This window comes from Temnothorax curvispinosus, unplaced genomic scaffold (genome assembly GCF_003070985.1).
Source record: "Temnothorax curvispinosus isolate PA1 unplaced genomic scaffold, ASM307098v1 QBEX01007785.1, whole genome shotgun sequence".
Lineage (NCBI taxonomy): Eukaryota > Metazoa > Arthropoda > Insecta > Hymenoptera > Formicidae > Temnothorax > Temnothorax curvispinosus.
Window position 1 is genome coordinate 1 of NW_020217565.1, and position 26,675 is coordinate 26,675.

The window sequence follows — 26,675 nt, forward strand, 5'->3', positions numbered from 1 at the left end:
TACGGACGATGCCAGTCAAATTATAGTTTACGGGCGAAGGGTTAATAAATCCACAAGCTTTTTGAAGTGTACACTTTTGGGAAACTAAAATTGACCGTATACCTTTTTCGGTATATTTCTCTCTCTATTTATAAATAGAACTTGCTTTTATATTTTTTTTATTTTGTTAATTGAAAATAACGAAAAACTTCTATTAAAACAAATTTTTATTTTATTTTATTGATTGCAAATGTATTTAATTTCTTTACTAATAAGTATAAATTACAGCTTTACGTTAAGTCAACGTTAGGTTTACATTCGTACATTATTCTTCCTGACCGATAATTTTCTTTTTTATTCGTTATATTCTTGAATAAAAATGACGAATTATGAATAAATTATTCATTATTCACGAATAACGACTAAATTTATTATATTTGTTATTTCTTACTCGTTATTCAGAATAAAATTTGCCCAACACTGGTTTAAAATCGTATACGAGGAGTCTAGTACAACCAGTATAGGGCCCATCTTATCTAGATAAATTAGACAGTCTTGAAGTTCAAATTTTAGGAAGTCGAAGGAGGAGACAACATATTATGAGAATCGAAATTGGTATTGTGAATCTAATGATGTCTTTTTAATCTTGTTTTAGAATTGTAGTGTCAATTTCTTAACGAGATAATTGTCGCGGATATTCTGCCTCGTGTCTTTTGTAAAAAGGATTATGAAAAGACATCTGAGAAACACTTATATGTTGAATATATATAAAGTATAAACATTTTTTGTTATTATATATATATTAATAAAAAATATGTAAGAATATAATTATAAAATTAAAAATTGCACGCTCTCACAATCAGCGTCCCAATTTATCGCGCGAGTATCTTTACAAAAGATTATAGATCCGCGGCTAAACTTGACCCGTGACACTGTAACGGATGTCGCTCGTTCGTACATACATAGCTGGATGCAACGTAACGTCGCAAGTCTTTTGAAGGCGTCTCGTCGCCTCGCATTTTCGTTCCGATTGGTCTGCGACAGAACTGGAGGGCGACGACCATCACCCTCCTGCTAAGAAGCGTATAAATCTCCGACTCGAGACTCCCTTCCTCGCCCAGCAATTGTTGTAGAACGGTGGTATCCAACTTTGTTTTAGGCCAGCTTGTAAACGCACGGCATCGGTTAAAAAAAAAAAAAAAAATAAAGGAGTTCGTAATGTGACAGGACTTTACTGTTTACTGTTAATCTTTTCGCTGCAGTTTTGCGATATACAATTCATTAATAGCAATACAATAGCAACAGTGAATCGATTACTGTGAACAATAAAAACATATCTGTTTTAATATTTAATCACAAACTATAGTCAGAAAATCATAGGCCTGTTCGTTTTAGTTGAACTTCTTGCACAATTCATCTTTTCTCTTTTTCTCTCCAATATGAAAAGAAAAAGAGGAAAAATGAACTGTGCAAGAAGTTCAGCTAAAACAAACAGCAGGCCTCATGAGAGCGAATGATCGCAGTTTGCAGCAAATCGCATTCTAATGTTCTCACGTTTTCAACTTGATACCGTTAGGCGTTATCGTTAACTTAAGCCGCTACAAGTTAATTAGCGATCGGTGCATTTCTCGAGTTGATGAGCGCGTACTTTCTGGAGCGCACGTTTTTTTTTCTCTGCCTTGAGAATCGGGGAGAAGGAAACCGGGTGAATATATATTAAAGACAACGTCCGGGCCACCATGGCAGAAAATAAAATTCTCAATGTGGGTCGTACATCGCTTGAAATAGAAGCGCCGTGCTCTCTCCTACCCGGCGCGCGGCGCGGCTTCCTCCTCGCGAGCCGCGGCGGTATGTCGTAAACGAAAACGAATTTGAATCAGAATGCCGATTGTGTACCACGACCGCGATCTTGCGCGTCTATTATCTCGCAAAATAGCGCTTGCCGTATTATCTAGAATTGGGGAATTTCGCGAGACGAAGATACAGATTCCGTGAGAAATTAATGTAAATTAAATACGGTTTAATTTATCTTTTGTCTGTCTATTCTATTGTTTTTAATCTCCCAAACTGTTCTCTCAACTTAATGTAAAACGAGGATTTCTGGCGAAGCCGTCTATGAACTGTCGCTTTTCGAGGATAACGTACCGAGAAAAGTGATTCCACGAGAATAGATATAGCATCATTCAATGTTGCCTGTTTTAAGGCAGTAGGCCAAGGATAGCAAGACGATGTCGGTTCGGAGTATTTTATGTTTAAAGAACCTTCGTAGAAACTCGTCGTTGTCAGGGAAAAATTCGTTCTTGCTCATAAATCCTCACAAAAATTTGTTTTCGCGTCTCGATTAAAACGTTGTGTTAAAACTACTTGAATCAGAAACAACGTTTGATTCTCTATCAATACTTTGCTTTCTCTTATTTAATCAATATTACTATATTGTATTGAGCAAGATGTTACGTAATTAGATTTAATAGAGTGCACATATATTTTTTAAAATAATGAATGAATGATAAATGAATGGTATCTGCCGTTGCATAATCGAGCGAACACGCTGCGGTTTGCAAACTTCCTGCGTTGACGTAAGAACTTGCAGATTGCAGAGAATCTTGATGGGCGATCGGACTGCTAAAAGTTACAGTTAGTTAAAGAAATGTAGCATAAACTTTAAGATGAAAGATATTATATCGCTAGTAGAAATAAACGTTGTGTGACTGATATTTATCGTTTGTTTCAGATTGGACAAAAAGACTAAGGACCTGCAGATATCAGAACGAAATGTACTGATATTCGAGACGCGCTGCAACGACTTGCAGTCGCAGTTCAATCAGTCGCAAGCGGAGCGCAAGAAGCTGGTTGAGAAGGAGCGGGAATGGGAGAAGGAAGAGACTCGATTGAAAGCATTGCTGGACGACGTTCGTAAGCACCTGGAGGAAGAGACCCTCCAGCGAATCGATCTCGAGAACAATATTCAGAGCCTCAAAGAAGACATCAGTTTCAAGGACCAAGTTTATCAGCAAGAAATTTCAGAGACTCGTACGAGACGACAAGTAAGCGAAACAATAGAGCCCTTCAAGCCTCGTTGTGTTGCTGTAAAAATATTATTTCCAAGAAAAGTTTCTCGATTGACATTTGGCAGGCATTGAAAAAAAAAACTGATTTGAAAATTTGCCTGGGAATGACAATTTACTTTAGTTACATTGCATATTTATGTAGTATTTATCAATTTATGTATAATATACAAAAGAGTTCTAATTTGTGTCTTGAACGCGTTTTACGTTTTACGATAAATAAATAAAAATCATTTATTGTCATCTCTAAAAGTACTCAATAAATATTGCTTTAAGACCAGCCATATAATAAAATCTGACCGGAAAAAGAAAGAGCAAATAAATTTCTAATCGATGTGACAGCTTCTAATTTAATAGTGTAGTTTCCTGTTGATCTCCTAGTGAATCTTTCGAAATAATATTTATTCCTTTGTAATTGCATTTCAGGTTGAAATATCGGAGATCGACGGTCGTCTCTCGAAGCAATATGAGGCTAAGCTGCAGCAATCCCTGCAAGAATTACGCGATCAGTATGAGGCGCAGATGCGTGCTAATCGAGAGGAGATCGAGCTTTTGTACGAGAATAAATTTAAGAATTTGACATCTCACGCTCAGCGTAATAGCGGAGTCGCTAACATAGCAACAGAGGAGTTAAGACAGGCTCGCTCTCGAATCGAAAGTCTTAATACAAGAATCAACGAACTCGAAGCAGCGTTCAATTCCGCTAATGCACGCATAAGGTAATCTTTACAAGATTCTCTTGTAAAAACATTTTATTTTTGTTAATACATAAATATAATTTTTTTAATTTACACTTTACTTTGAGAAAAACAAGAAAAGCACAATATAGAAATTAAGGATTAGTAGAGAAATATTATCTGATTAATATTACTTGTGTATAAGTAAAAATAGCACTATTAAAATAAATATCCAAAATAACATAAAATGCTTCTCGACAGGGACTTGGAAAACTTACGAGAGAACGAACGTGCTCGTTACACGGAAAGCTTGGCTGCATTAGAAGCGGAATTAACGCGTATGCGAGATGAAATGGCTCAACAGTTGCAAGAATATCAGGACCTTATGGATATTAAAGTAGCGCTTGATTTGGAAATCGCTGCGTATCGCAAGCTACTCGAGTCGGAAGAGGCTAGGTGAGTCAATATCATAATCTCTGTAAATTTGACTGGCAAATGTTACGCGATAAGATTAATTTATGCGGAATTTACCTCAATTCCAGAATGAACATCACACCTATGCAGTCGACGAACACGTCTCTGTCTACTGGTAGAGCAACTCCGTCTAGACATACTCCTCTTAGAGGCGGCAAACGGAAACGCACTTTGCTGGAGGAAACCGAGGAACGCAGCAGTAATGATTATAGTGTCACGGGTACTGCTAGGGGTGACGTAGAGATTACGGAAGCAGATCCCCAAGGACGATTCGTAAAACTCACCAATAAGGGCAGTAAGGTAAGTGGAAGCTGACATTTTGGAGATCCAACGATGTGCGTTTTAGCTTTATTCAAGTAAACTCAAACTTCTTATCGAATGTAACTTTTATAACAGGAAATAAGCTTGGGTGGATGGCAGATCATTCGCAAAGCCGGTTCTCTGGAAACTACCTTCAAGTTTCATCGTAGCGTAAAGCTCGATGCAGGTGCTAACGTGATGGTGTGGTCGGCTGATATCGGTGCAACACACGAGCCACCATCCAACATTGTTATGAAGGGTCAGAAGTGGTTCGTAGCAGATAACATGACTACAACACTGACAAATATTGAAGGAGAGGTACGTGCGTCCCATTTGCTATGTATTTAATCTATAAATGTGCATTTCTCGTTCTTCACCAAATAAATATTTTTTATTAATAAAATTTGAATAAATTTTATTAAAATAACGTTAAAAGACTCTTGAATGAGATAATTAGATATCTCCGACAATATATAATGCGTTATTATATGCATATAAAGATTAATTTTAATATTAAATACAATACGATGCAGGATTAAGTAAATTTTCTAATAGGAAATGGCTACATCTGAGCGCAAGAGGCAGCAGTTATCTACAACTTTGTCCCGACACAGAGAAATGGGATTCCGACCAACAGAAGAACTCCATCATCAGCAGGTAAGGATGCAATAAACACTTTATTGCATTATACATCATGTTGAATGTTGTAGTGAAATGAAAGCTTTAAATTACTTTTCGAAAACGAGAATAGACATTATTAGAAAAAAAAGAGAAAAAGATGAATGTAATATAATATACGATGCTGATATGCATTAGCGTTATATTTTAACTGCAGCATTATTTTGATATACTACCGGCGCACGAAATTCTATTTAGCAAATTGTATAGCAACGCAATTGTCGTAATGCAAAAAAGACTTCCATAGTGGGGAAACTAAAAAGATATTAGTCAGAATAATAGATCTTGGAAGAGTGATGCTTTTTAATTCTTGAACATCGATGAAGACAATGTGGCTATAATATTTATTCCAAGTTTTTAAGGCATTACAGGGGTCAATTCAATATTTAAATAAACAGTAGATATTTAGACATTACTTACCTCCCATTTGTTTCTGGAGATTCGTTATATACAGAATAAGTGTTGCAGTTATAGACTAATTTTGGGGGGGTAGCATTTTCACAATTCACTTCTTGTTCCATAGAGAAGATATCTCTACCCGTATTAAAGGGTGAGGGCACACGACTCTGATGGGCACTTTATGTAAGTTGTTTTATAACCTATCAGATGTTCGAACATTACATTATCGATAATGTTCTCCGCACTCATAATAGAAATTATTTCGCTTCATATTTTGTTGGTTTTCATGCAGCATTTTGCCTGGATGCTCACCGCTTAACTAAAATCTCATGCCTTACGAGAATTAATATAATCTTCGTTATATAAGACTATTACCATCCCATTAATTAACCACATTGTCTTTAATTAAAATATTATTGTCAAGTATATATACATGTTATTAAATATTATCTACATAGACAATACTTAAAGCTTTCTTTCTTACACGGAATTCAACTTAATTTAATATTAATGATAATTTGTGATTTAAAGAAATTTTGATCATGCGTCCTTTATATCTTATTAAATTTTAAATATCCTGTGATTAATATATTCTACGTATTAATATATTCTACGAATGTGCAAGATTCTTAGATTGAATTTTTATATTGCATTTCAGTGTGGATAATTTTCATCTTTTGATATTATACATTAATTACTCCCGAATTTCACAGCGTTATTAATAATATTTATTAGATAATTATTTATATATAATAATAATTTAGATAATTATTAATATATATATATGTAATCGGATTGGCGCCGAGTCATTTGAGAAATTGTATGCGCTTACTTTACTTTTAGAATGCGAACGGTAGTAACATTTACAAATAACATAAATCTGATTTAGCGTATTTATGTGTATTCTACGTTACTGCACACATGTTAATACAGTGATAGGTCATTGTATGCCAGAGATTGTAAAGAAAAATTAGATTAATGTTACCGAGAGATATATATCTCATGTATTTTCTCCATACGCATATCTTTTTCACCGTGTGAACATATAACAATGAGATTCATTTGCTTATATCTGTGACTAAATGGACATGCCGATATTCTCGCAGTGGATTAAGCGAACTGGGGTCCGCGGTGATTACTCATTTTATTTTACGTTTCTTTCGTTTCCTTTTGTTAATGAGATATACGTACGTTTTATGTTTCAGAGCGATCCCCAAGGTGAAGAGCGTTGCCACATTATGTGAACATAAATTTACCATAAGTTTAAGAGTAACATTAAAAGATTTTAAAAGCTTGTATGATAATGGGGCTTCTTATTCCGTAAGCGCCGTTTAGAAACTGATAAAAATTAAGAAAAAAAAGAGATCATGCCATTAACACACAGAAATTAATTTAGAGTACAATATCAGAGATATATGAGATACAAGATTCATTTGTCTGATATTCACTTCGAAGAGAAGGAGAATAAAAGCAGAAATGATGAATATTGCAGTTGAAACATTATATAACTTTCCTTACATTTATGTAATAGAATATATATTATATATGTATACATATATGAGAAGATATTGTATAATATATTTGAACTGACAAGAGTTCAAATCAAATTTAACAAATGGGTTTCGTGATGTGAATGAAATACGTTTTTTTTTTTTGCATTTATCAACCTCTATTCATTACAAAGGAAAAAGGGAATTGTGCTATTATATTCCGTTAAAAACCCACAGCCATACAACGATTACAGAGTACAGACGGATACTAATAGTACGCTTGTATTTAGCTCAACTTCTTCCTCCCTATTGTGTGCTGCGTTACAAGTTCAGGTTTACCACCATTGTGCATTCGTCTGTACTTCCATCAAATTGTAATACCGAAGCAGCGATACTTCGAGTGTGTTTTAATGATTAATAATTTCTTTATTTGTGATACGTTTATGTTTGTTTATTTTGTCCAGTAGAAAACATTCAAAAGAGCGATCGGGTTACCAGTATTTGTCCTTTTAAGGGACTACGAGATAGTAATATGAGACTGTGGGAAAGCTAAATATGATAGATGTACGACTGTCAATTAGATGGGACAGTTTCACCCTTCAATGAACCCCGAAGAAAACGCTCGATTAAACGTTCAATTAAATGTTATTTTCATTCTCCGACCAAGTAATATTTAATTGAACGCCGCATATTTTTATGCTAATGTAGGAGTGTGTTCTTCGGCTGGGAGAACCCGCAAAATTGTGTATCGAACTGTACGAATGCTGCCGATGTCCAATTGATCTTTCTACAGATCTTTCTACCGATAATTTCATGGGAGGTATGGGAAACGTATTTGTTCCTACAATCGCGCCCACCTGCATTCAAAATAATTTTTCTTAATTGTATTCAACTTTATATCATTTATACTAATAATAAAAATCGCAAATTAACCGTACAAATATACTCGTGATTATTATTTTTCATAATAGCGACAGCAGCTAACTGGTTTTAGGCGAACGTTAAGTTAAAGTAAGTTAAGTCTTTGATAAGAGAGCGTAAAAAAAAAGCCGAAAAGATTTAAATGGACAAATTGTTCGTATTTTATGTACATGAAAATCGGTTAGGTACGTACACAGAGCCGGTTTGTAGGGAAAATTTTCTTCTCTTTGTATGAGAACGCTATTTTATCATATTGAAAATATCCAATTTCGCATAAACCACATTAAGAATCGATAGATATTTTCCATGTTAGTCCGATTTTGTAATAAAACTCATCAGTTAAAAAATGTATTGTATTCTGCCAATAAAATTGTCTTGTTTCGTCACTTTTTTGCACCAATATACAGTTGATACCCTCCATTCTCTAAGAAGTCCTATTCCAAATCAACTTGTTTTCCTCTAACTGGGATTCTCCTCTTGCCCTAACTCTTTCGCTACTTGTATTTAAATAAGATAGAACGTGTAATAGTATTTTCTAAGCGTATGCCATTGGAATAAAAGTTGGGGTCGAGGGGAAAAAAATCTTAAAATAGATTTAATTCCGACAATCTTTGAAACACAGGAAATCGACTGTATTTTTAATGACAGTTTAATTCGCTGAATTTTGAAAAGTATCTATTCAAATATATATAAATTTGTATCAAAGATTATATAAATAAATGTAAAAGTTAATCTTTAGAATCCGAATAGATCTTTTTTACGATTTCTTCAATTTTCGAATTAGAAATCTTAAATATACACCAAAGTAATATTCTGAGAAAAATTTGAGTCAGTCTGAAGCCGAGAGATCGTCTCCTCGATTTCTAAAGATTAAATTTTGTTGATAATTTTTATATTAGAGTTTTATTAATATTTCTCTGTACATACAATACATATACAAAGGTTCTTCGTACATATTAAAAGGTAACGTGAAAATTAATATAAAAGTTCTTTGACATATCGTAATGCGCGCGTCATGACATGTTGAGGGTTGCATCATTATTTCGATGGTACAATGGTACGAGTTATTTTATTCGCTTTACGATATCATGGTGAAATAAAAAATGATCCTCTGCACCCGTATGAAATATAAATATTAGGAACTAAGCTGGGCGACATTTCGCATCCATAATGCAAATCTGTAATACTCTTTTACATTCTGAAAATGGATTGCGCGGCTCTCTCCGCATCATTTTATATATAATATATATATATAGTATATATTATATATATATATATATATATATATATTATATATATAAACTTAACTTTATCCTTTAAATTGTATACAACAATTTAAAGTAACGTACTTAGATATTCACATAATGGAAATGTTTTAGAGAAATAGAACGAAAAGAAACTCGAAGGTTTCAAGAAATAAGACTGCACAGATTTTGTTACGCTACTACGATGTTATACGTTATATAGCTTTATAAATAAATACACATAAAATCTTATTCTAAGCTTACATAAGAAATAAATAAGAATGCCTTCATACAAAATTGTGAAATAAGTAAGAAGAGACAGAGGAAGAAAAATCAACATCGTATCTTTAACACTTGGATAAAAGAATCCACTTTGACGTCGCAATATCCTCTGAAAGAAAGCTCTTCTTTAAGTACCGTAAATCGTGCAATAAATGTACCCTTGGCGTTTTACTATTACATCCACAAAAGCACGATAATGAGCGCGACCGGGATTCCGAGATTCGTTCGACCGAAATTAAAATCGGTAGTTCCTATCGTCGCAAAGAGTATAGTGAGATGATATAACTTGTTCAAAACACACAGAGTCCTTGAAAATCCATCACATTCATATAGATCTTATATGTATATATCGTAACCATTATTTATATATATATAGGTGAACACAATATAGAACATTTACACATTTTATAAGTTAACGCGTTTATATCTTGTAAGCATAGTCTTCGCGAAGTTATCTTCTCCGTTGATTACTTTCGATGTGGTTCTCTTCGGAGTCTTAAATAATTTAAGTATCCATTACGCTCGATATTTTGGATGGTAACGCTTTTGTATTATATCGCTTTAAGAGGCTAACATATATTTCAACAGTTCTTCTGAAAAACTTGTAAACTTGTAAATGTATTTGAAAATGGCAGTCGCCGCCAGGAGCATTCGAGCTATAATCTCACATTTATTGAACATGTGAATGCGTATTTAATGATCAGATACAAACTGTTAGGCACGTATCTGTCGATATATCCGATTAAATTATCTCTTTGAATCCGTTGATTAAACTCTCAATAAATACCAACAGGTCGTCAGATATTTTGAACATCGTTAATTTCTTTTTTCAAAGTCGATCTTTAACTTTAATCCTCTCGCAGTTCGCATAAAGCTTTACTCTCTCGACATCGACACAGGATCTTCCACAATTTTTATATTGTACGACGTTTCTCGATGATTATTTCACGAATTACCGGTCGTTAGATTGCTGTTCAGCAGCTCGGTGTTGGCGTTGTTCGCCGTCAGCTGCTGTTGCTCCTTCTGCTTCCTGCGCCGCCTGCGATTCCGCTTGTGCACGCAGAACAGCACCACGAAGATGATGAAGAGGAACACCGCGACGCACGAGGCTACCAGTATCCAGACCGAGCGGGCTTTCTCAGTCTCCACCTTCTGCTGTATGATGGTCGAGCACTCGTTGTACAGCTCGTACGTCCGATTGCTAAATTGCACGACGGTGCAATCCTCGATCGGTGAGTCGGTGCAGTTGAAGAATTCAGGCTTCATTTTGATCTGACGTAACTTCACCCAGGCATTCAACGTCTGACACTCGCAGCCGAGGCTGTTGAATTTGATCGCGTTCCGGGAGAGATCGAGGTACTTGAGCTCGCAGAACGGCGCCAGGTCCTCGGTATCGACCGAGGTGATCATATTGCCGGACACATTGAGAGTGACGAGGGTCGCCTGAGGGCCGATACGCGGGATCTTGGTGAGTCTGTTCCTGGTCAACTGAAGTACCTGGATGGGCGAGGTGACCTCAACCTTGAATATCGAGTCGGTGAGCTTGTTGTGAGCGAGGTAGAGCGTGCGGAGATACGGCAGCTGGAAGAGGCTCTTCGGTAGAGTGTCGCAACCGTTTGTCGAAAGATCCAGCACTTCAAGGTACCGCTGTTTGGCGAAGGCCCCTTCCTCGATAGTCTGGATGAAATTGTCACTGAGATAGATGAAGGCTAAGTTCGTGTAAGAGGCCAGGCTGTCGTTCGTCAAGTCCCTCAATCGATTCACGGTAGCGTCGAGCACCTATAAAAGAAATATTTTCAGACAAAACTTATGCATATGTAAAAAAAAAATTAAAAAAAAAATAGGAAAACATGTTTATAGAAAGATTATTCTCTGCGTAAACAGAAATAATTAGTACGCAACATGAATTAAATTGGATTGGAAAAAGTTAAAATCTTATATAACTTCGATATCGAGTAATATCGGAGTTCGGTAATCGATACATTAAATTATAATTATTAATAACACGCAAATGATAAATACTATGTGAATGTGTAAGCGTATATCGTTATAAAATTAATAAATGAAAATATCATCTCATTTCTGAAGGTATACAGTGTGTTATTCAGATGGAAATTAACACAACATTCGCGCTAGTTATCAGATTTCTGTTAGTAAAAAACGTTTCAAAATGAAAAATAGTAATTCCGTTGAAAGGAAAGAGGTCGGGATTTATCAATAGGATCTTTGTTTCCGTAAAGATGCACTTGTCAGATTAGCCGGTCAGCGAGAAGAATTAATAGCGTATAGCTAACCCAATAATGCAAGGACGCGAGATGTTAGGACGACGGATAATGGTTTCTTTGACGCGACCCCTTGATATGCAAATGCAATGAAGAAATATGAATATTATAATGCCTTTTATTTATATTAATTTAATAAATCTCGCAACACGTAATCTTTCGCTCGTTACAGTTTCTTGACACGTATCGGTCAAACTTTTCTCAAAAATTGACCAGTTTAAGTCTCGTAGTATCATTAATTTATTTTATAATTATATTAGATATTTTCAACTCGGTAAAATAAATTAAAATAAGATAGATTTAAAGTTGGAAAATTGACTTATTTACATTCTTGATGCTTAATTTAGAAAATATCTTTGAATTTAAAAAGCTTGTAAAATGAATAAATTCTCGGCACGAATCGATAATTTAATTAATCGAACCAATCTCCAAAATTTGACAGTTTAAAATTAAGTCTAGTGGTATCATTAATTCAATTACTTTTTCATATGATTATATTAGATATTCTCAACTCAGTTTAAAATTAATTTGAATGAGATAGATTTAAAGTTAGAAAATGAACTTGTTTGCATTCTTGATGCTTAATTCATCAGAAAAATGTTCAATTTAAGCCGCTTGTAAAATGAATAATTCGGGATAAAAATCTGTTTTATTCCTTCTTCGTTGCGTTTGAGACATGTGGGGAAACATTCTGGAGTTTCGTAAAAGGATATCATGTTCTGTTGACATTGGTTTGCATCGCGCAGACCCAACTCCGAAATTAGTATGTCTGGCATTTCTGCGTCCGTTAAATTCTGCGTACGAGTCTGCTTTGTCGATTGAATATATAAACAGCTCTTTATGCGCGTTGATTCATATATGCGGCTGCTCAGATTCACGTATAATTCTCGCAAATGCGATTATATGTATATTTATAACGACCGATGAAAGAACCATACGATCATACGTTCACATAATATAATATACTCGAATTTATCGATTAACGGATCTTTCAAAGCACAATTAATTTTGCTCTTAATAAGAATTTGATGCAAAATAGTTCGACGATCACAAAAAAAAAGTTATTCTATTAAGGTTTGATTCAAATTGAATAAAGATTTGCTTCAAGTTGAATGAAAACCGAGAATTTATCTATTCGAATTTATAAAATTCTATTTGCGAAAAATTATTCACCAGCGCGAAATGTTTCCTTGAAGAAAACTCAATTACAGTCAAAGAAAAATTTACATTGAAATTCCGTCGCTCTCGAATTTCCATCGGGACATCCGATACGCGAGATCAAATACCGAAGCATCGGTAATATCTCTATCCGACTAAAATTTCTCAAGTGTATTGCGGAACGCATCCATCCTCGTGACCCTGGACAACCCAATCTCCGGATTTAGCATGTCTGGAGTTTTGCCTGGGATTCATCGGGAGGTAAGTTTACCAAAGTACGAGGAGTGTAGTTGCAGACGTACGGGGATTTGCAGGATGCGGTCGTATCGGACGGACATCAGTTGAAGAAAGAAAAAGAAAAATAACGTGCCGGGTATATGGAAGACATATAAAGATTCCGTAAAACGGTGGAAAGATTCAAAGATTTAAGCTCCAGAAAGATGCATTACAATCTCTCGCAATCTCTCGCTCGGTTCGGTTACAAAAGGCTTATAACCGTTGATACCCCGTCGAAATACCTGACGGGAAAGGGTGATTAATTATTCGTACGTAATGTCGCTAACAATGAATGAATTAAAGGTACGGTACGGAGGGAGATCCGGAGATAGATTCATCATCGCGTTAATATTACACGAAGTCGGAAAGCGCCCGCGCGATCTATTACCAGCAGAAGGAAGTATATCGTTAAAAAGTAAAATAGTGATCAACAAAGGCGCTCGAGAAGAAGGTATCAACAAGTATATATACATTTTATCGTCGACGTTGATAAAGCGAAACTCCTGTAATGCTATTATGAAGTGCGCGTTACAAGACAGCGCATGCGTTAACCCGCTGGGACATCAATCCGTTTCGCAAGTCAGCCTTGTGCATCCTTTGTAAACTAAGGCTGTGCCAGATTTACCCCCCTTTGACGGAAATAACGTGAAACTGACAAGGGAGCGAAAGGGAGTGTCTATATATATAAGATATCCCGAAAACTTCATATTTACAATATATCGCTCTTTTATCTTACACGTGCCAGTTCCATTCCGACGATAAGAATTAAGATATAAAGTTAGCAATTAAGATAATAAAAATATAACGATTGTACAAAAGCAACGTGGAAACTTTTCACTTAAAATCTTTTAATATTGATCCTTTTGCGTCTTTCGTGTAATAAAAATCTAAATAAAGAGAAACAAAGAGAAGAAAAAAAAGAGAACAGAGAGAAATAAAGGACTCTATAGCTATAATTTTTAGAGAAGTTTATCGTAAACTCCTTCATTAGCTTCTATTTTATAGGAATTGTTGCAGATAATAAAAAAGATTCTCGATGTGGAAGGTAAAGCACCTATCCTTCGACCCTTGGATCGTACAAAGATGTGTAGGTACTTATTATATCAATTTAACATGAGATCCGAATAGATACTAGGGTGACACGTGGCTCATTGTGAAAGTAGTAGTGGGTGAGTCTTAAGTTCGAGTCCCCGACTGTCACCCCACATATTTCATCGATTTCGTTCGATGGCTGGTGCGTGGGGCTGACAGCCCTACCACGGAAAAACCCGTTGTTGCGAAGAATTTAACAAAAAAGACCTGACACACGAGTGAAAGGAGTAAATGGAAGAAAATTGTTAATAAGACTGAAAAAAACATCCTACGTTGCAATGCCAGAAGAAGAACATAAGAATATATTGTATTTACGATGTTTATTGGCAAATCTCACCTGTATATCCGCCTTCAGATTCGTCGGGATATCGTGCAACTCCAGATTCGTGCAGGACGCCCCCAGCATCGAATAGGCCCTGTTGTAGCGGCATTTCTTCACGGACGGGTCCCGGTCGACGACTTGCGTGGGGCCCGGCGAGCCCAGCACCAGAACATCCGGCACCGTGGCCACGACAAAGCCCAGTAGCAGAAAGCCATTAAAGAGAAGGATGCTCATGTCTGCAACAGATCCAGCGGAAACGCACGCTTGAACTTTGCCCAAATCGAATCCTCAATCGGATAATCGCTTTGCGAATACACAGGGTGGATGGGAACATCCCCACAGGACTGCCCTTGGCAGCACGACACCGCGGTTACGTGTAAGCGCGTCATTTGCCGACATTTATTGCATTGTAATTGCATCGTAAAATGTTACACTAAATTGGTATTTTCGGATATTTAGATTATCAGTACTTCAGAACACGTTTCTTTCTTACCACTCTCACTCCGTTTTAATCAATATATCATTTCTTTCCGTCTTAATTCGAAAGATTTGCTTTTTTGCCTAGGCGACGGGCGACGGTCGGCTTGAAGCAGTTAAACGAAGTTGATTAGCAGCCTTGTCGGATAGCTTTGAAAAAATTGTGGAAACTTTTCCAATCGCCCCTACCTCTATCCCTCCCCCGTAACGTCCATTTACGCGCAACTTCGGTATTTCCGTAGCTTAATTAAGTGCCCCTCGAGACGAAAAAGGAAAGAGAGATATCACTTTGAAATCGTAATAGCTTCAGCCACCGGAGCGCTATCGCGTCTATTTGCGCTCGCCCGTTGGATGCTTTCCATGTCCAGAAAACGGTATTCATAATTCCGATAAGCATCGTTTTCGGTCGGAATCGATCCGACATACGCGGCGGGCGAGCGCGTTTTCGGGGCGCACCTATTACACGCCCGACATCGCCCGGCGAGATGCAGTTGCTGACCTCTTATAGCCGGTTAAGTTGTCAGTCGAAATAGCTGGCCAGAGCCAGCCAGCCATCCGGTCCGCTTACCGTCCCGGCGAAGTAATTTCCAGGTGGCGATTTCAACTTCGCGCGCGCGGTAGAGAGAGAGCAGAGAGACAGAGAGAAAGAGAAAATTTCAGCCGCGTAAATTTTCGGACTTTGACGGTGGAGCGAAGTGAAATTACGGAAAGGGAAGAGAGGAAAAGGGCAGAAGGTTAACGAGGCTTTTCTCTCCTCTCTTCTCCCTGCACCTTGTTTATATAAAAGCATAAAACTCCACGGTGCTTCGTGCGAGAGGAACGGCTGCCGGAAATGTCCTGTTCGTTACCGCGATCGGGTCGATCGATCGCCCCCTTTGGTCCCGATAGAATTTCTCTTACAGCAGGTGTCAATGTAATACACGGGGAGTACACTTTACAACGTGGATTCGGAAAGTTAAGGGATATCAAGTTTGTAATTAATTGCTCGCGCGATATCCCCCCCGTAACACAGACGAGATGTAAATTCAGCATTTTTAAGAGGACTCTCGGATATCGGTATTATTAAGTTTACGGAGGACAATTCCAATTTATCGTGACTGCATTCTTTGGTTTTGTGTGTGCCTAAAAAAAAAGGTTGAACGCGCGTGTCGGACATAATATGTGAATGAATTTTTATGTAATGTTTATTTTATATTAGTATGACATTATTTGCGTGTACCGTCGCTGCTTCTGGAATATTGTGAAATCTTAATCCGCGTCCCGTGAGAAGCATTTTTTTTTCCTTATACCACGCGACACTTCGTGTAAGTCGAGAATATTTCTCGCCGTTCCTCGCTCCACCGCTAAGCGCCTCGTTCCTCGGTCCGCGAAGGCGCGGCCGTTGCGGATTTTTATCGCGGGATTTATTGCGCATTTCGATGAGATAAAAATTTCATGGCGCTCCGCCTGCTACCCCTGGGGCTGGATATTATAGCGGGAAACCCGGCTTCTCTCGACCATAATTAAAATTAAATTGCAGTTAGCTAAGACGAAAGTGCTCTCTTCGCCGAAGCCGAAAGCTTAATAGCATTGCGTAGGATGCACGGAGGAACTGGAGAAAGGAAGATGATGCGCCTGTGCACGTTGCAGTTTGTCGTTTACGTAAAGGACGACGATGGCAACGACGACGACGACGACGATGAGAGCTTCACCGACTTCCGTACATCTCACGCTCATTTGCCTGCATTTGAAAACGTTATTAATACAAATTGGAACAGCGGCCTCTCTTTCTCTCTCCTCTCTCTCGCCCCCTCCCCTTTCTCTGTCTTTCTCTCGCTCTTTGCGAAACTTTCGTGGATCTATCTCCCAATAACATCTTGATAATCAAACTTACTCCTTTGAGTATTCTGTAACATCACTCTCTCTCTTTCTCCCGTCCGTTCTTCCTCGTTTTATGAACGCGAAGAGAATTATACGTCTAGTTTCCGAATTAATCTAATAATAATTTCACGGAATATTTTCTACTTAATCATCTGTCCGCCGATTAAGTAGATTAAAAATTTCGCAAATTATGCAAAATAATTGTTTGGTATATATTTTAAATAAATTTTTGTGAAATTTAAATCACAAAAATTAACATACTTTTTTAAAAATCCTACATAAAAGATATAATTATTAAAAAATAAACTAATTAAGAATAATTTTAAATAATGTATATTACGTTACGAAATATGCTTCTATGTATAAGGTGTCAAAATACTCATTATATAAAATCATATTAAAAAAACCATCTTTACGCGCTATTTTTTATCGAAAAATGCAAAGAGACAGTCTAAACTCTAAAATGTCCCTTTTTCCCTGCTCTCATCGTATATTCCTATTTGCAGATATCTCCTTCTCGAGAAAGATCTTGATAAAAATATTGATGTAATATCACGAGAAAGCACTTGAAAGCGTTCGAAAGCTTTTCCCTTGATCATTGCAGTAATACCCTTTATACCATTTCGAGAGTTGAAAATACGGTGCGTTTCATTTACGGCTTGTTATAATGCCGTTATTTACCAATGGCTAAATACGACTCGGTATTAATTTATTATTTTGTATCCACTTTTGATGATCTGTGAATAATATATTCACAATGGTAATATATCGTTTCACGCTGGTCGCGTGACAAGCCGAGCGCTTTCGTTTCAATCAGCAGCGAAAGCAAATACAATTTAAAAGTACATTTTGCAATAGGAATATAGCTCGTTAAAGCACGAACAGAAGAGTCCAAATGACTGAGTCGAATGTAATAACGCGAAAAATATCTGGAATATATCGTTACGCAGAAATTGCTTAATAACGGCTTTTAAAATCTCTTTTTTTTTTCGAATTGTTTCCAACAAAAATATTGCAGATTTGAAATTATTGTAAAACGCTTAACAATTCGTGAAATAAAATGGTATAATTGAGGCAATCATTGTTATAAAACTTGTAAAAATACAGCGCAATGTTAGTTTCCAGGAGACTAAGAATTTTTCTTTCAAGATCTGCAGTCATCTGTTAAAATTTTTTTTTTCAAATTTTCTATAAATTCATTCGATTAATTCTATTAAGAGTGACAAACGACATACCGACTCATTAATTAATTGTAAAATTTCGACCAATAAAAAATCGTGGCATCACCCTCAATCGTGTACGTTTTGCCGGTGCCGGTCTGGCCGTAGCAGCTACAGGCAAGCACGGTGCAACTATACCCGGCGATGACTTTCTTCAACAACGGGCTGACCACCGTGTCGTACACGTCCATGTGTTGCGCACGTAGATTATACACATTGTATATGGGGTTTACAGTTTAACGCCGATTCCGGATTAACTAGATGATTTATTACTCTCGCAATAAATTTCGGCTCTTTTTCATTATTCAGCTATTATATCATCCTCAGCTGTTTTATCTATTTATCATTTCATTTATTGCGCTTTTTGGAGCAAATATTCCCTCAGAGGAAAATTTTATTTTAATTTTTGGAGGAAGTGAGCCATTCACGCGTGAGATGAATAATCGAAGAATAAATTTTCCGCGAAACTCGCGCAGCTTTGTCGACCACCGAGACTCGGAAGTCGATGCTATCGACAATGAAACAGTATACCGCGGCTCACTGACGTCGTGCCGGGGAGCTTATTTCCGGTGCGTATGGAAACTGGAGTGAGGGGGAAGGGGAACGGGGAGCGCGGTGGATCCGTTTACAAGACGTCGTGATTCATGGCCCGTGCGGTTTGCAAGTTTTGAAAGAAAGACGACGCGGTGTTTATTGTGCCAAGATCTCTGATGAACTGCAGAGCGCTGTTGCGAGTTTCAGACAGCCGTCAGTGCTTATCGCCGGAATATCGATCATACGTTGCTGTTAATATTCGCATGAGAGGTCAGGTGTACATATCGGGGTGTCCGTAACACACGTGTGTCGAATTTCGAACGTTTGTAAAACGCACGTCGAACACATACCCCACTTCGAAAGAAAGTCACACGGAAAGAGCCCCAACAGATGCGGCTCTGCAAAAAAAAACCGCTTCAAGGGGATATGCGGATAGCAGAGATATTCTATTTAAAGTTAATAATTCGTTAAATTGAAAAGAGTGGCTGACAGTTGTTATTAATATTTACATATTTTTTAAAATAATTTTCGTACAAAGCATATTTTCTATAAAAAGCAGTTTTTTTCGTTGTCTTCAATATACAGATCAGCTATTGTAGATATAACAACTTAACAGTTATTAGAGATCATTGTTCAAAAAAATATCAATATCACAACGGTGAAAGAACCCCTCATTAAAATTCAACCGGGGCGAAACGTTCCGCGTGGAATTTTATTTTAATTATTTTTACCGGCTGAAAGGGATGTCGTGGACTCTCGACAAAATTTTTAGCTACGTCAGAGATTCGCTATATAACAAAAAAACGAATAAAACTCGCTCCGCGAGAGAAAAAACGGGCCCCGACGTACCCGACTTACGGCAGCGAACATATACATATATCAAGCTTCGCTGCATAAGTAATTACGTCCCACGTTAAAAATCTGCGAAATTTTCTCGTCAGAGGGGAGATTCTCTCGTCGCGACGAGACTAAAAGTCGGAAAGAAGACCGGGCGAGACACATTGCACGTTGCGAAAAGTAAATGTTTTATCTCAGCGCGAGCGCGAGCGCGAGCGGAAAGAAAAAGGAGACGGAGTCTCCGAGATTCTCGCGAGAGATATAAGCGACGGAGAGAAATGAAAATTTCATTTACATCTTAATGGGATTCAATTATTGTCACTTTAATCCAGTCCTTCGGAAGTCCGGCGATTTTCGATTTCAGAAAGCGGCGATTCTAAAAGCGATTCTATGGCGCAACGCGGTGCGGAGCCGGAATCCGCCGCCCGTTCGTCGGCGAGTTTTACGAGAGGCTTTCGCGGTGGTTCAAGACGCGCACCAAAAATAGACCGTGTTATCGGTGCGCGGTGCATGCTGCACGACATTACGCGATATACAGCAACAGGTCTGCGCAACGTTACGGAAAGTGGGTTTGGTCGGTCGGCTGGTCGGTGGGATGGGACGGTCTCTGGCAAGGCGGCGGGCAAGGGTGTCGGAGCATGTTTATTCAGAACGCGCGGCTTCGATTGGCGGACTCGCCGTTACGCGCCCGGAGCTAATTAATTTGCTCGCACGTCCCGACAAATGCCTACTTGCGATCTCAATTGAATCGTGGAACGGTTAACGTATCCTCGGCCGAGAAGAATAAACGCTTCCATCCCGCGGGGAACAAGCGCCGCCGCTTCCAATTGACAGACGCCAATAAACGGCGTCGAGCATGAGCGACAAGATAAAAATTTAATGTACGTATTTGTTACGTATATCGTTGCTTAACTTGCGCGGCGTACAAACAATATAATTTATGCACATGTAGGTCGCACATATTGTCGCAAATATTAAAGCCTGCGCATATTGGAGTATCAGCCGCTCGGAGATTATTGATCATATTCTAAGTTATGATCACGAGCCATTTGACGCTTTTGTAGAATTATATACAGAAGACAAAAGACGTCTTTTACAAACTCATCGCATTCTCTATGATAAATTTTCTGTATTGTAAATGTAGTTTTCAAGAATAAACACGTTACTATGTACACATCTTTGTTTTTAAACATTACGTTCAGAAATATAAATAAAATAAATACGAGAGAATGTGGTGAGAATGTTGCAAGAGTCGATGATAATTAATAATATGTAATAATATATTTAAAAATATATATAATAATAAATTAATGAAATCCAATAAAAATTGGATAGATGACGAGCGACGTGTCGGTCGCAAACATAATTTTTTCAAAGGGCATTTTGCTAATCAACGGTGCAGGTCGACACGGTGGCAAATTTTAAATCTGATTTAAACGGAATTCCGCAGAAGAATTTCCCGAACAGTTATAAACGAGTCCATGAAAAATTCAGATCTTTCCCTTAATAAATAAAGGCATCGAGAGCTAACTCTTTATTGCAGGCGGTGTCCAATATCGTTCGCCACTCGCCACATGTGGCGAATAGGTTATTGTACAGCACTATATCCTGCCGAGCAAAACAAACGGCCGTATTGTACTCTAGTATCGATGGGTAAAGCCATTTAATCGATGCATATCTTTCCTTCCATAACAGAGGTTAATTAATTTTAATGGCGCCAATCGACGATTCGCGCGGCTGCAAATTAGATCGAATAATAATAATCCTCTTGTAGTCAATTCATCTTTTTGCAGCACATCTCACATTTCGGGTACATTTACAACCACTTTGTAGTTCTTTATCTTCATATGAGTGTGCATGTATATACATCGATATATATTTGTCATAAATTACAAAATATAATATTTATTTCTCTTTTCCAAGTATCCAAACGGCCCTTCAATTTCCCCGATATGCTCGAAATTGCGCATTTTAATGGTGGCCTATTATATGATAATGAACTGGAAAATACAGATCTAGCGTGAGAAAATCGTTGTCGATTAACACCCGGTTTTTCACCCGAGTAGCGTGCAAAAGAGCGTTCAAATAAAAAAAAAACCTGGGAAAAAATCCATGTTCAATTTCCGAATCGATATTTACCGTCAATCGTCGCTTTATTAAGCCTATGTGTCTCACGCGTGTTTTTTACGACTACCAGTTTATGGCAAACGTCAGATGCAATTCGCAAACAGCGAGAAGCGTGCTGCTGCAATTTCCCTCGTATCGCCTCGACCGCGTGCACACACTGTTAAATCAATATGGGAGGCTTCAGCATTCGTACGTGGTGTACTGTTCGTGCTTTACATAAAAAAAAAATATATATATATATATATGGGCCTTCCCCTCGGACCCTATTGGCGACGGATCAATGAACGGCTAACGGGGTCAACGGGAACAAAAATGTAATTAATTACAGGATTAAGAGGCGAAGCGATGTAATATCACCCCTTTATCCTTCGAAAGAACTCGTTTTCGCGAGTCATCTCATTATGCCCGCCATCGTGGAGCTCAATCGGGATCGTCAAATGCGAGAGTTGTATTATCGCGTGATCGTGGTTTTCTTCGCAGTTTGTAAAGCGAAGCTCTCCCATTTACGTGAGCGGAATGCTTCTTCATTCATAAAAAACGAAGCGGCGAAAGGGCAAATTAAATATCGCTATCGATAATCCTATCGACGCGGGACTCTCGTCGGCGCATCCCATAATTAAATAATTCGTTGATTGACGCGCGGGAAATTGTATTGTAAAGAGCAAGCGGAAATATCAATGCGCAATGGCAATGGCATCCGGCTCTAATCCAACGGCGAGATCGACAATAACGTTTGATTTTTTTTTTGTGTAGGCCGGATGTAGCCACTGCCTCAAAGGTAATACGAATTTGGGGGGGTCGTTTTTCGAAACAGCGAGAGATATGAACGAGATATGAAATTGATAGCTTTTAACTCGGCGACATGAAAGGGTAAAGGATGAAAATTTTACGCGACCCCCCCCCTCCCTGTGCAAAAAAGTTTTTTATTAAAATAATCTGAGAGAAGCAGAAAATCGCGCGCATCATGGCGTATATAATGGCGAATTCTTTGGCTAATTTAGAGTCGACTTTTTACACCGGCGAAAATATCGAGACGCCCATATTTTAAAAAGAAGCAAAGGGTTTCTAAGGACGACCTAAGTTTTCCGGCATGCAACTTAATTGAACGCTGCATTTCTTCCGAGTTCTTGGAGTTACAATTTGAAATATCTTGTTAACTATATATATGCATCTTCGAGGCAAGATTTTGTTTAATTAGAGAAATCTCCGAACCACCGAAAAATCCCTGAATAAAGTCGCGCCTTATTCACGTTCGATCTCTCTCTCTCTCTCTCTTTCTCTCTCTCTCGCTCGCTCGCTCGCTTCAATCGCAGTTCGTATAAACTATTTGCGTCACGACGCGACGTTCGAATCGGTGATACACCCACTGTGAGACACACTCCCGCGTGTAATCTCGACGGTGATGAGCATCGCGCGTCGTTCGAAGTTCGATCGACAGAAGTAATAAAAGCTTACGAGGGCGGCCTTTGAGCCGCGTTTCGCATTTACCCTCGTCCCTGAGAACCGTCCGATTGAAGTCTTTGATCTGCGCACGGTACACACCGTGCACACGTGCCCTCGCATCTTGATTTCCGTATACGGATTGCGTGCGCGCCGCGAGCGTTATTGCAGATCCGCGGGGGATTGTGCCATCGAGCGAAATTCTTATGGCGATCGACCGACCGACCCGATCGATCGGGAGCGCACGCGCCTCCGGTACAGTCGGTACTTGGTAAATCAACGAGCCTCTTAATAGCACCAATCGCATTGGTATTCTCACGGGTATCCTCGTTGTACTGCCGGCCGATTGCGCGAGAGCGTCTGTGTGTTTTGTGCGTCCTCCGCAAAATTTATCTCCCACACCGTATCTTCTGTGCTAATCTCGCGGGTTTCACCGGACGGCGATAATAGTCGCCGCTGAAAGTTGTTTCGCATGGGGGCACACCTTGGCCATTAAAACTTCGCCGATCTGGTACTGGATATTATTCGATACCTCCATTATCGCAAGCCCGATATCCGCAATGGCAAGTACAAAGGTACAAATACGCTTGTACCCTTTTAGAAACGCAACGCTTGTTAACATCGGTCTACGGGACGATATTTCACACGTCGGATATTATGATAGACACGATGAAAGAGATAAAGTGTTCCCCGTCAGTTCTGTTTAACGAGTAATAGGGAAAAAGAGCTTTTTATCAATTAACTTGAAAAAAGTACGCGCGAATTTGCCGTTCGGTGAAGGATATATGACCAGCGCGCGCGAGTGTGTTGGTAGAGGAAAAGAGATTTAAAAAGGATGCGATAGGATGTCAAACGAGAGGAAGACGTATTCGTTATTTGAAGCATATATTTATCCGCTCGTTAATTCGCGTCATTTCCGAAAGCGAGATGTGCGTGTCAGAGGATCGAGTTGCTAAAGTGAGTTGAAAAATGAATACACACGTTTCCGGGCGTACGCCTTTCCAGATTGACTTAAAATATTTTCAACTGGTATTAACTGTTGTGAAAATTTTTAAAATAATACACGACATGCTTTTATCGCGCGTCGCACACGCGCGTGTTACTTGGAAAATTGCACAGTAACATTATCGAAATAACGTCATCATCACGCACGTATACACATATGTCTCAAAATATTATCGATTCGTTCAAGATTCTGTAGTCCTAAGACTTTAAAGGATTATTTCTATCTTTTAACATAAACTTTCTCTCCCATTCTCTGAGCGGTATTCATAGTCGGATCTTATTTCAAGACCGTCTTAAGTAATGTCTTGAGTTGCTAATTATTTCAAGACCGTCTTAAGTAATGTCTTAAGTTGCCAACACGGTCATTTGATTGGCTGGACGGAGTCTTAAGACTGCTTTTGACCAGACTTAAGATAATCTTAGATATAAGATCCGACTATGAATACCGCCCCCTCTGTTTCATTCTCTTTTTCTCGCTCACGTATTTTATTTATGGTTTACCAGACACGATATCGTGTAAATGGTATCCGGGATTAATATCGGCCACGGAATACCGAATAATATCAGAAGATATGAATACACAAGGTAACCTGTGCATCGCATGTAACACTGGCGTGTAAAACAGGATAGCCGAGTAAACGCCAGGCGTAGATGCAAGCTTGTCGGATCGAGCCGACATATTACACAACCTGCGCCCCGCTCTCCTCGTCGAGCGTGTTGCACCGATTTACGTCAGTTTAATTCGCTGAGGTTCATTTCGACGTTGAAGAATTACAACGCCGGGATTTTAATGCACGCGAGCGTGCGCGTCCGCTCGCTCGCGTGCAACGTACCCCACCCTCCTCCTCCTCCTCGTCCTCCCCCGCGCGCCAATGTTTTTAATCTCTAAATTACGCGGTCGAATCGCTCAATTAAAGCTTCTCCCCCGCGCCATCCTCCGATCGCCGCGCTCTCATACGGTCGAGTGCTTTCGTGAAATAGCGCGCAAAAAAGTCCCGCGGGACAACGAATGCAATAACGGGAATCAGCTCCCGCGGGAACACAATCTAGATTACGTCTCCGATACCTTGCGGCAGTAGTCGCGCGCGCAAGCCAGAGATCTAAATATGGTACCGTATCTCGAATTCAATATCGAGCGTATATTAAAAATGTCTCGCGAAAGTCTTCCGGAATTTCGCGACTGGCCGCCGTCCCTCGCGATTAAAGCGTATATCAGGATCACCCACGGCGGTCGGTGCAGGGACCGGTGAAACCGGAGATCCCGCAAACGTCCCGCGGACGTTCTATACCGTACGCGTGACGTCAAAATTTCCCTTTGAAATTTCCGAGAGAGATTTCATCGATCTTGTGTCGCGAAAAGTTTTCCGTAATGTAAAACCGCCCGTCGCGTCGGAGAGATACGTTTTTCACGTATCCCGTCGGGTAATAAATTCTTAATTACGCAAATGCGCGTGTAATATTCCCCCCGAAGGATATTATTCTTGAATCAACGGAAAAGCGAGACTCAAATGCTAATTCCGGGTGATTCCGGGCCCCCGAACGACGGGAGTGCTTTCTCGATTGTGAGTCGCCCGGGTGTAAATTACCCTCCACGTGACCATTCCCCGGGCTAATGTACTTGGACCCAGGATCTTTAGGTGCAGAGCTTTAGGTACCTTCTCTAAGAAGTTTCCAGACCGACCTCTTCATCACCAACAACACAGGCAATCGGGTCTCCCGCGCATAAAGCTTAGTACCGTCGCAATGCCGTGCGGTAACGTCGTAGCACACAGATTCTTAGCTTGCTACAATCTTATTAAACCGTTTCGCTCGACGCTGATTGCAGCGCGTCGCGTCGCGTCGCAGTGCTGGAATTCAGCGATGCGACGGGTTAAATACGTTATTTCAATTAGCCACGTCGATAGTCGGAAAAACTAATCTAAACAGTCCCTTGTATCTGACGAATAAAAGCGTTTCATTAACGTCTTTTCTCTCGTCCCTCCTTCTTTTTTCATCGAGAATCAGGAAGGGAAATTTAAACAGCGACGCTTTGTAAAACACCCCGCTACTTAAATAAAGAAGAAAATAAGAAAAAAATAAACGTTCGGCAAAGGTGATCTATTTAATTAAAGCGCAATCATTAACGTAAATTGTGCTCGCTCTCGAGTAAATTCCTTTGCCGATAGTTCATTAAACTTTTTAATCTTCCCGATTTTATACAAGAAATAATTTCTGTCCGTCGCCGCTTTTATTCCTAACCCCCTCCCCGCCCTACCCCACGTTTCTTTTCTGCGAGTTTTCTTATTATAGAAATAATCTTGCCGGCTGCCGCGCACGTTATGCGGCACCGTTTACGAAAAACAAATAAAAAAAAGAGAAATACAATTGATTGCAGTTATTTGCAACGATACCATCTCAGAGTCTCACAACGTTGCACCAATCTATTCTACGACATCGATTATGTTATAAGAAAATATCGCGCAGCGGTGCTTAATTGTGCAGATTTTTGTCGCGCAAAATGTAACGAGGAATAAAATTACTAAATAAATATCTGTAT

At 38.9% G+C, this 26,675-nt stretch overlaps 2 protein-coding genes across 4 annotated transcripts in view; one reads left to right on the top strand and one right to left on the bottom strand.

Moving 5' to 3' along the window:
* Window positions 1–2,693: 2,693 nt before the first annotated feature.
* Window positions 2,694–8,369, top strand: LOC112457472 (lamin Dm0-like; the record flags this gene model as incomplete). Its single annotated transcript, XM_025020567.1, has 7 exons — window positions 2,694–3,023; window positions 3,471–3,763; window positions 3,983–4,177; window positions 4,264–4,495; window positions 4,592–4,813; window positions 5,051–5,152; window positions 6,778–8,369. Coding segments are annotated over 7 exons (1,413 nt in total), but the record flags the coding sequence as incomplete, so codon positions are not given.
* Window positions 8,370–8,876: 507 nt separating this feature from the next.
* LOC112457497 (leucine-rich repeat-containing protein 40) overlaps window positions 8,877–26,675 on the bottom strand; it is an 89,274-nt gene continuing 71,475 nt past the window's right edge. For all 3 annotated transcript variants that reach the window (XM_025020610.1, XM_025020608.1, XM_025020609.1), the window contains 2 exons: window positions 14,655–14,875; window positions 8,877–11,288 (listed from right to left, as the gene is read on the bottom strand). In XM_025020610.1, the coding sequence (XP_024876378.1) occupies window positions 10,455–11,288; window positions 14,655–14,873 (1,053 nt within the window). In that variant the 5' untranslated portion in view covers window positions 14,874–14,875 and the 3' untranslated portion in view covers window positions 8,877–10,454. The remainder of the gene's footprint in view (window positions 11,289–14,654; window positions 14,876–26,675) is intronic.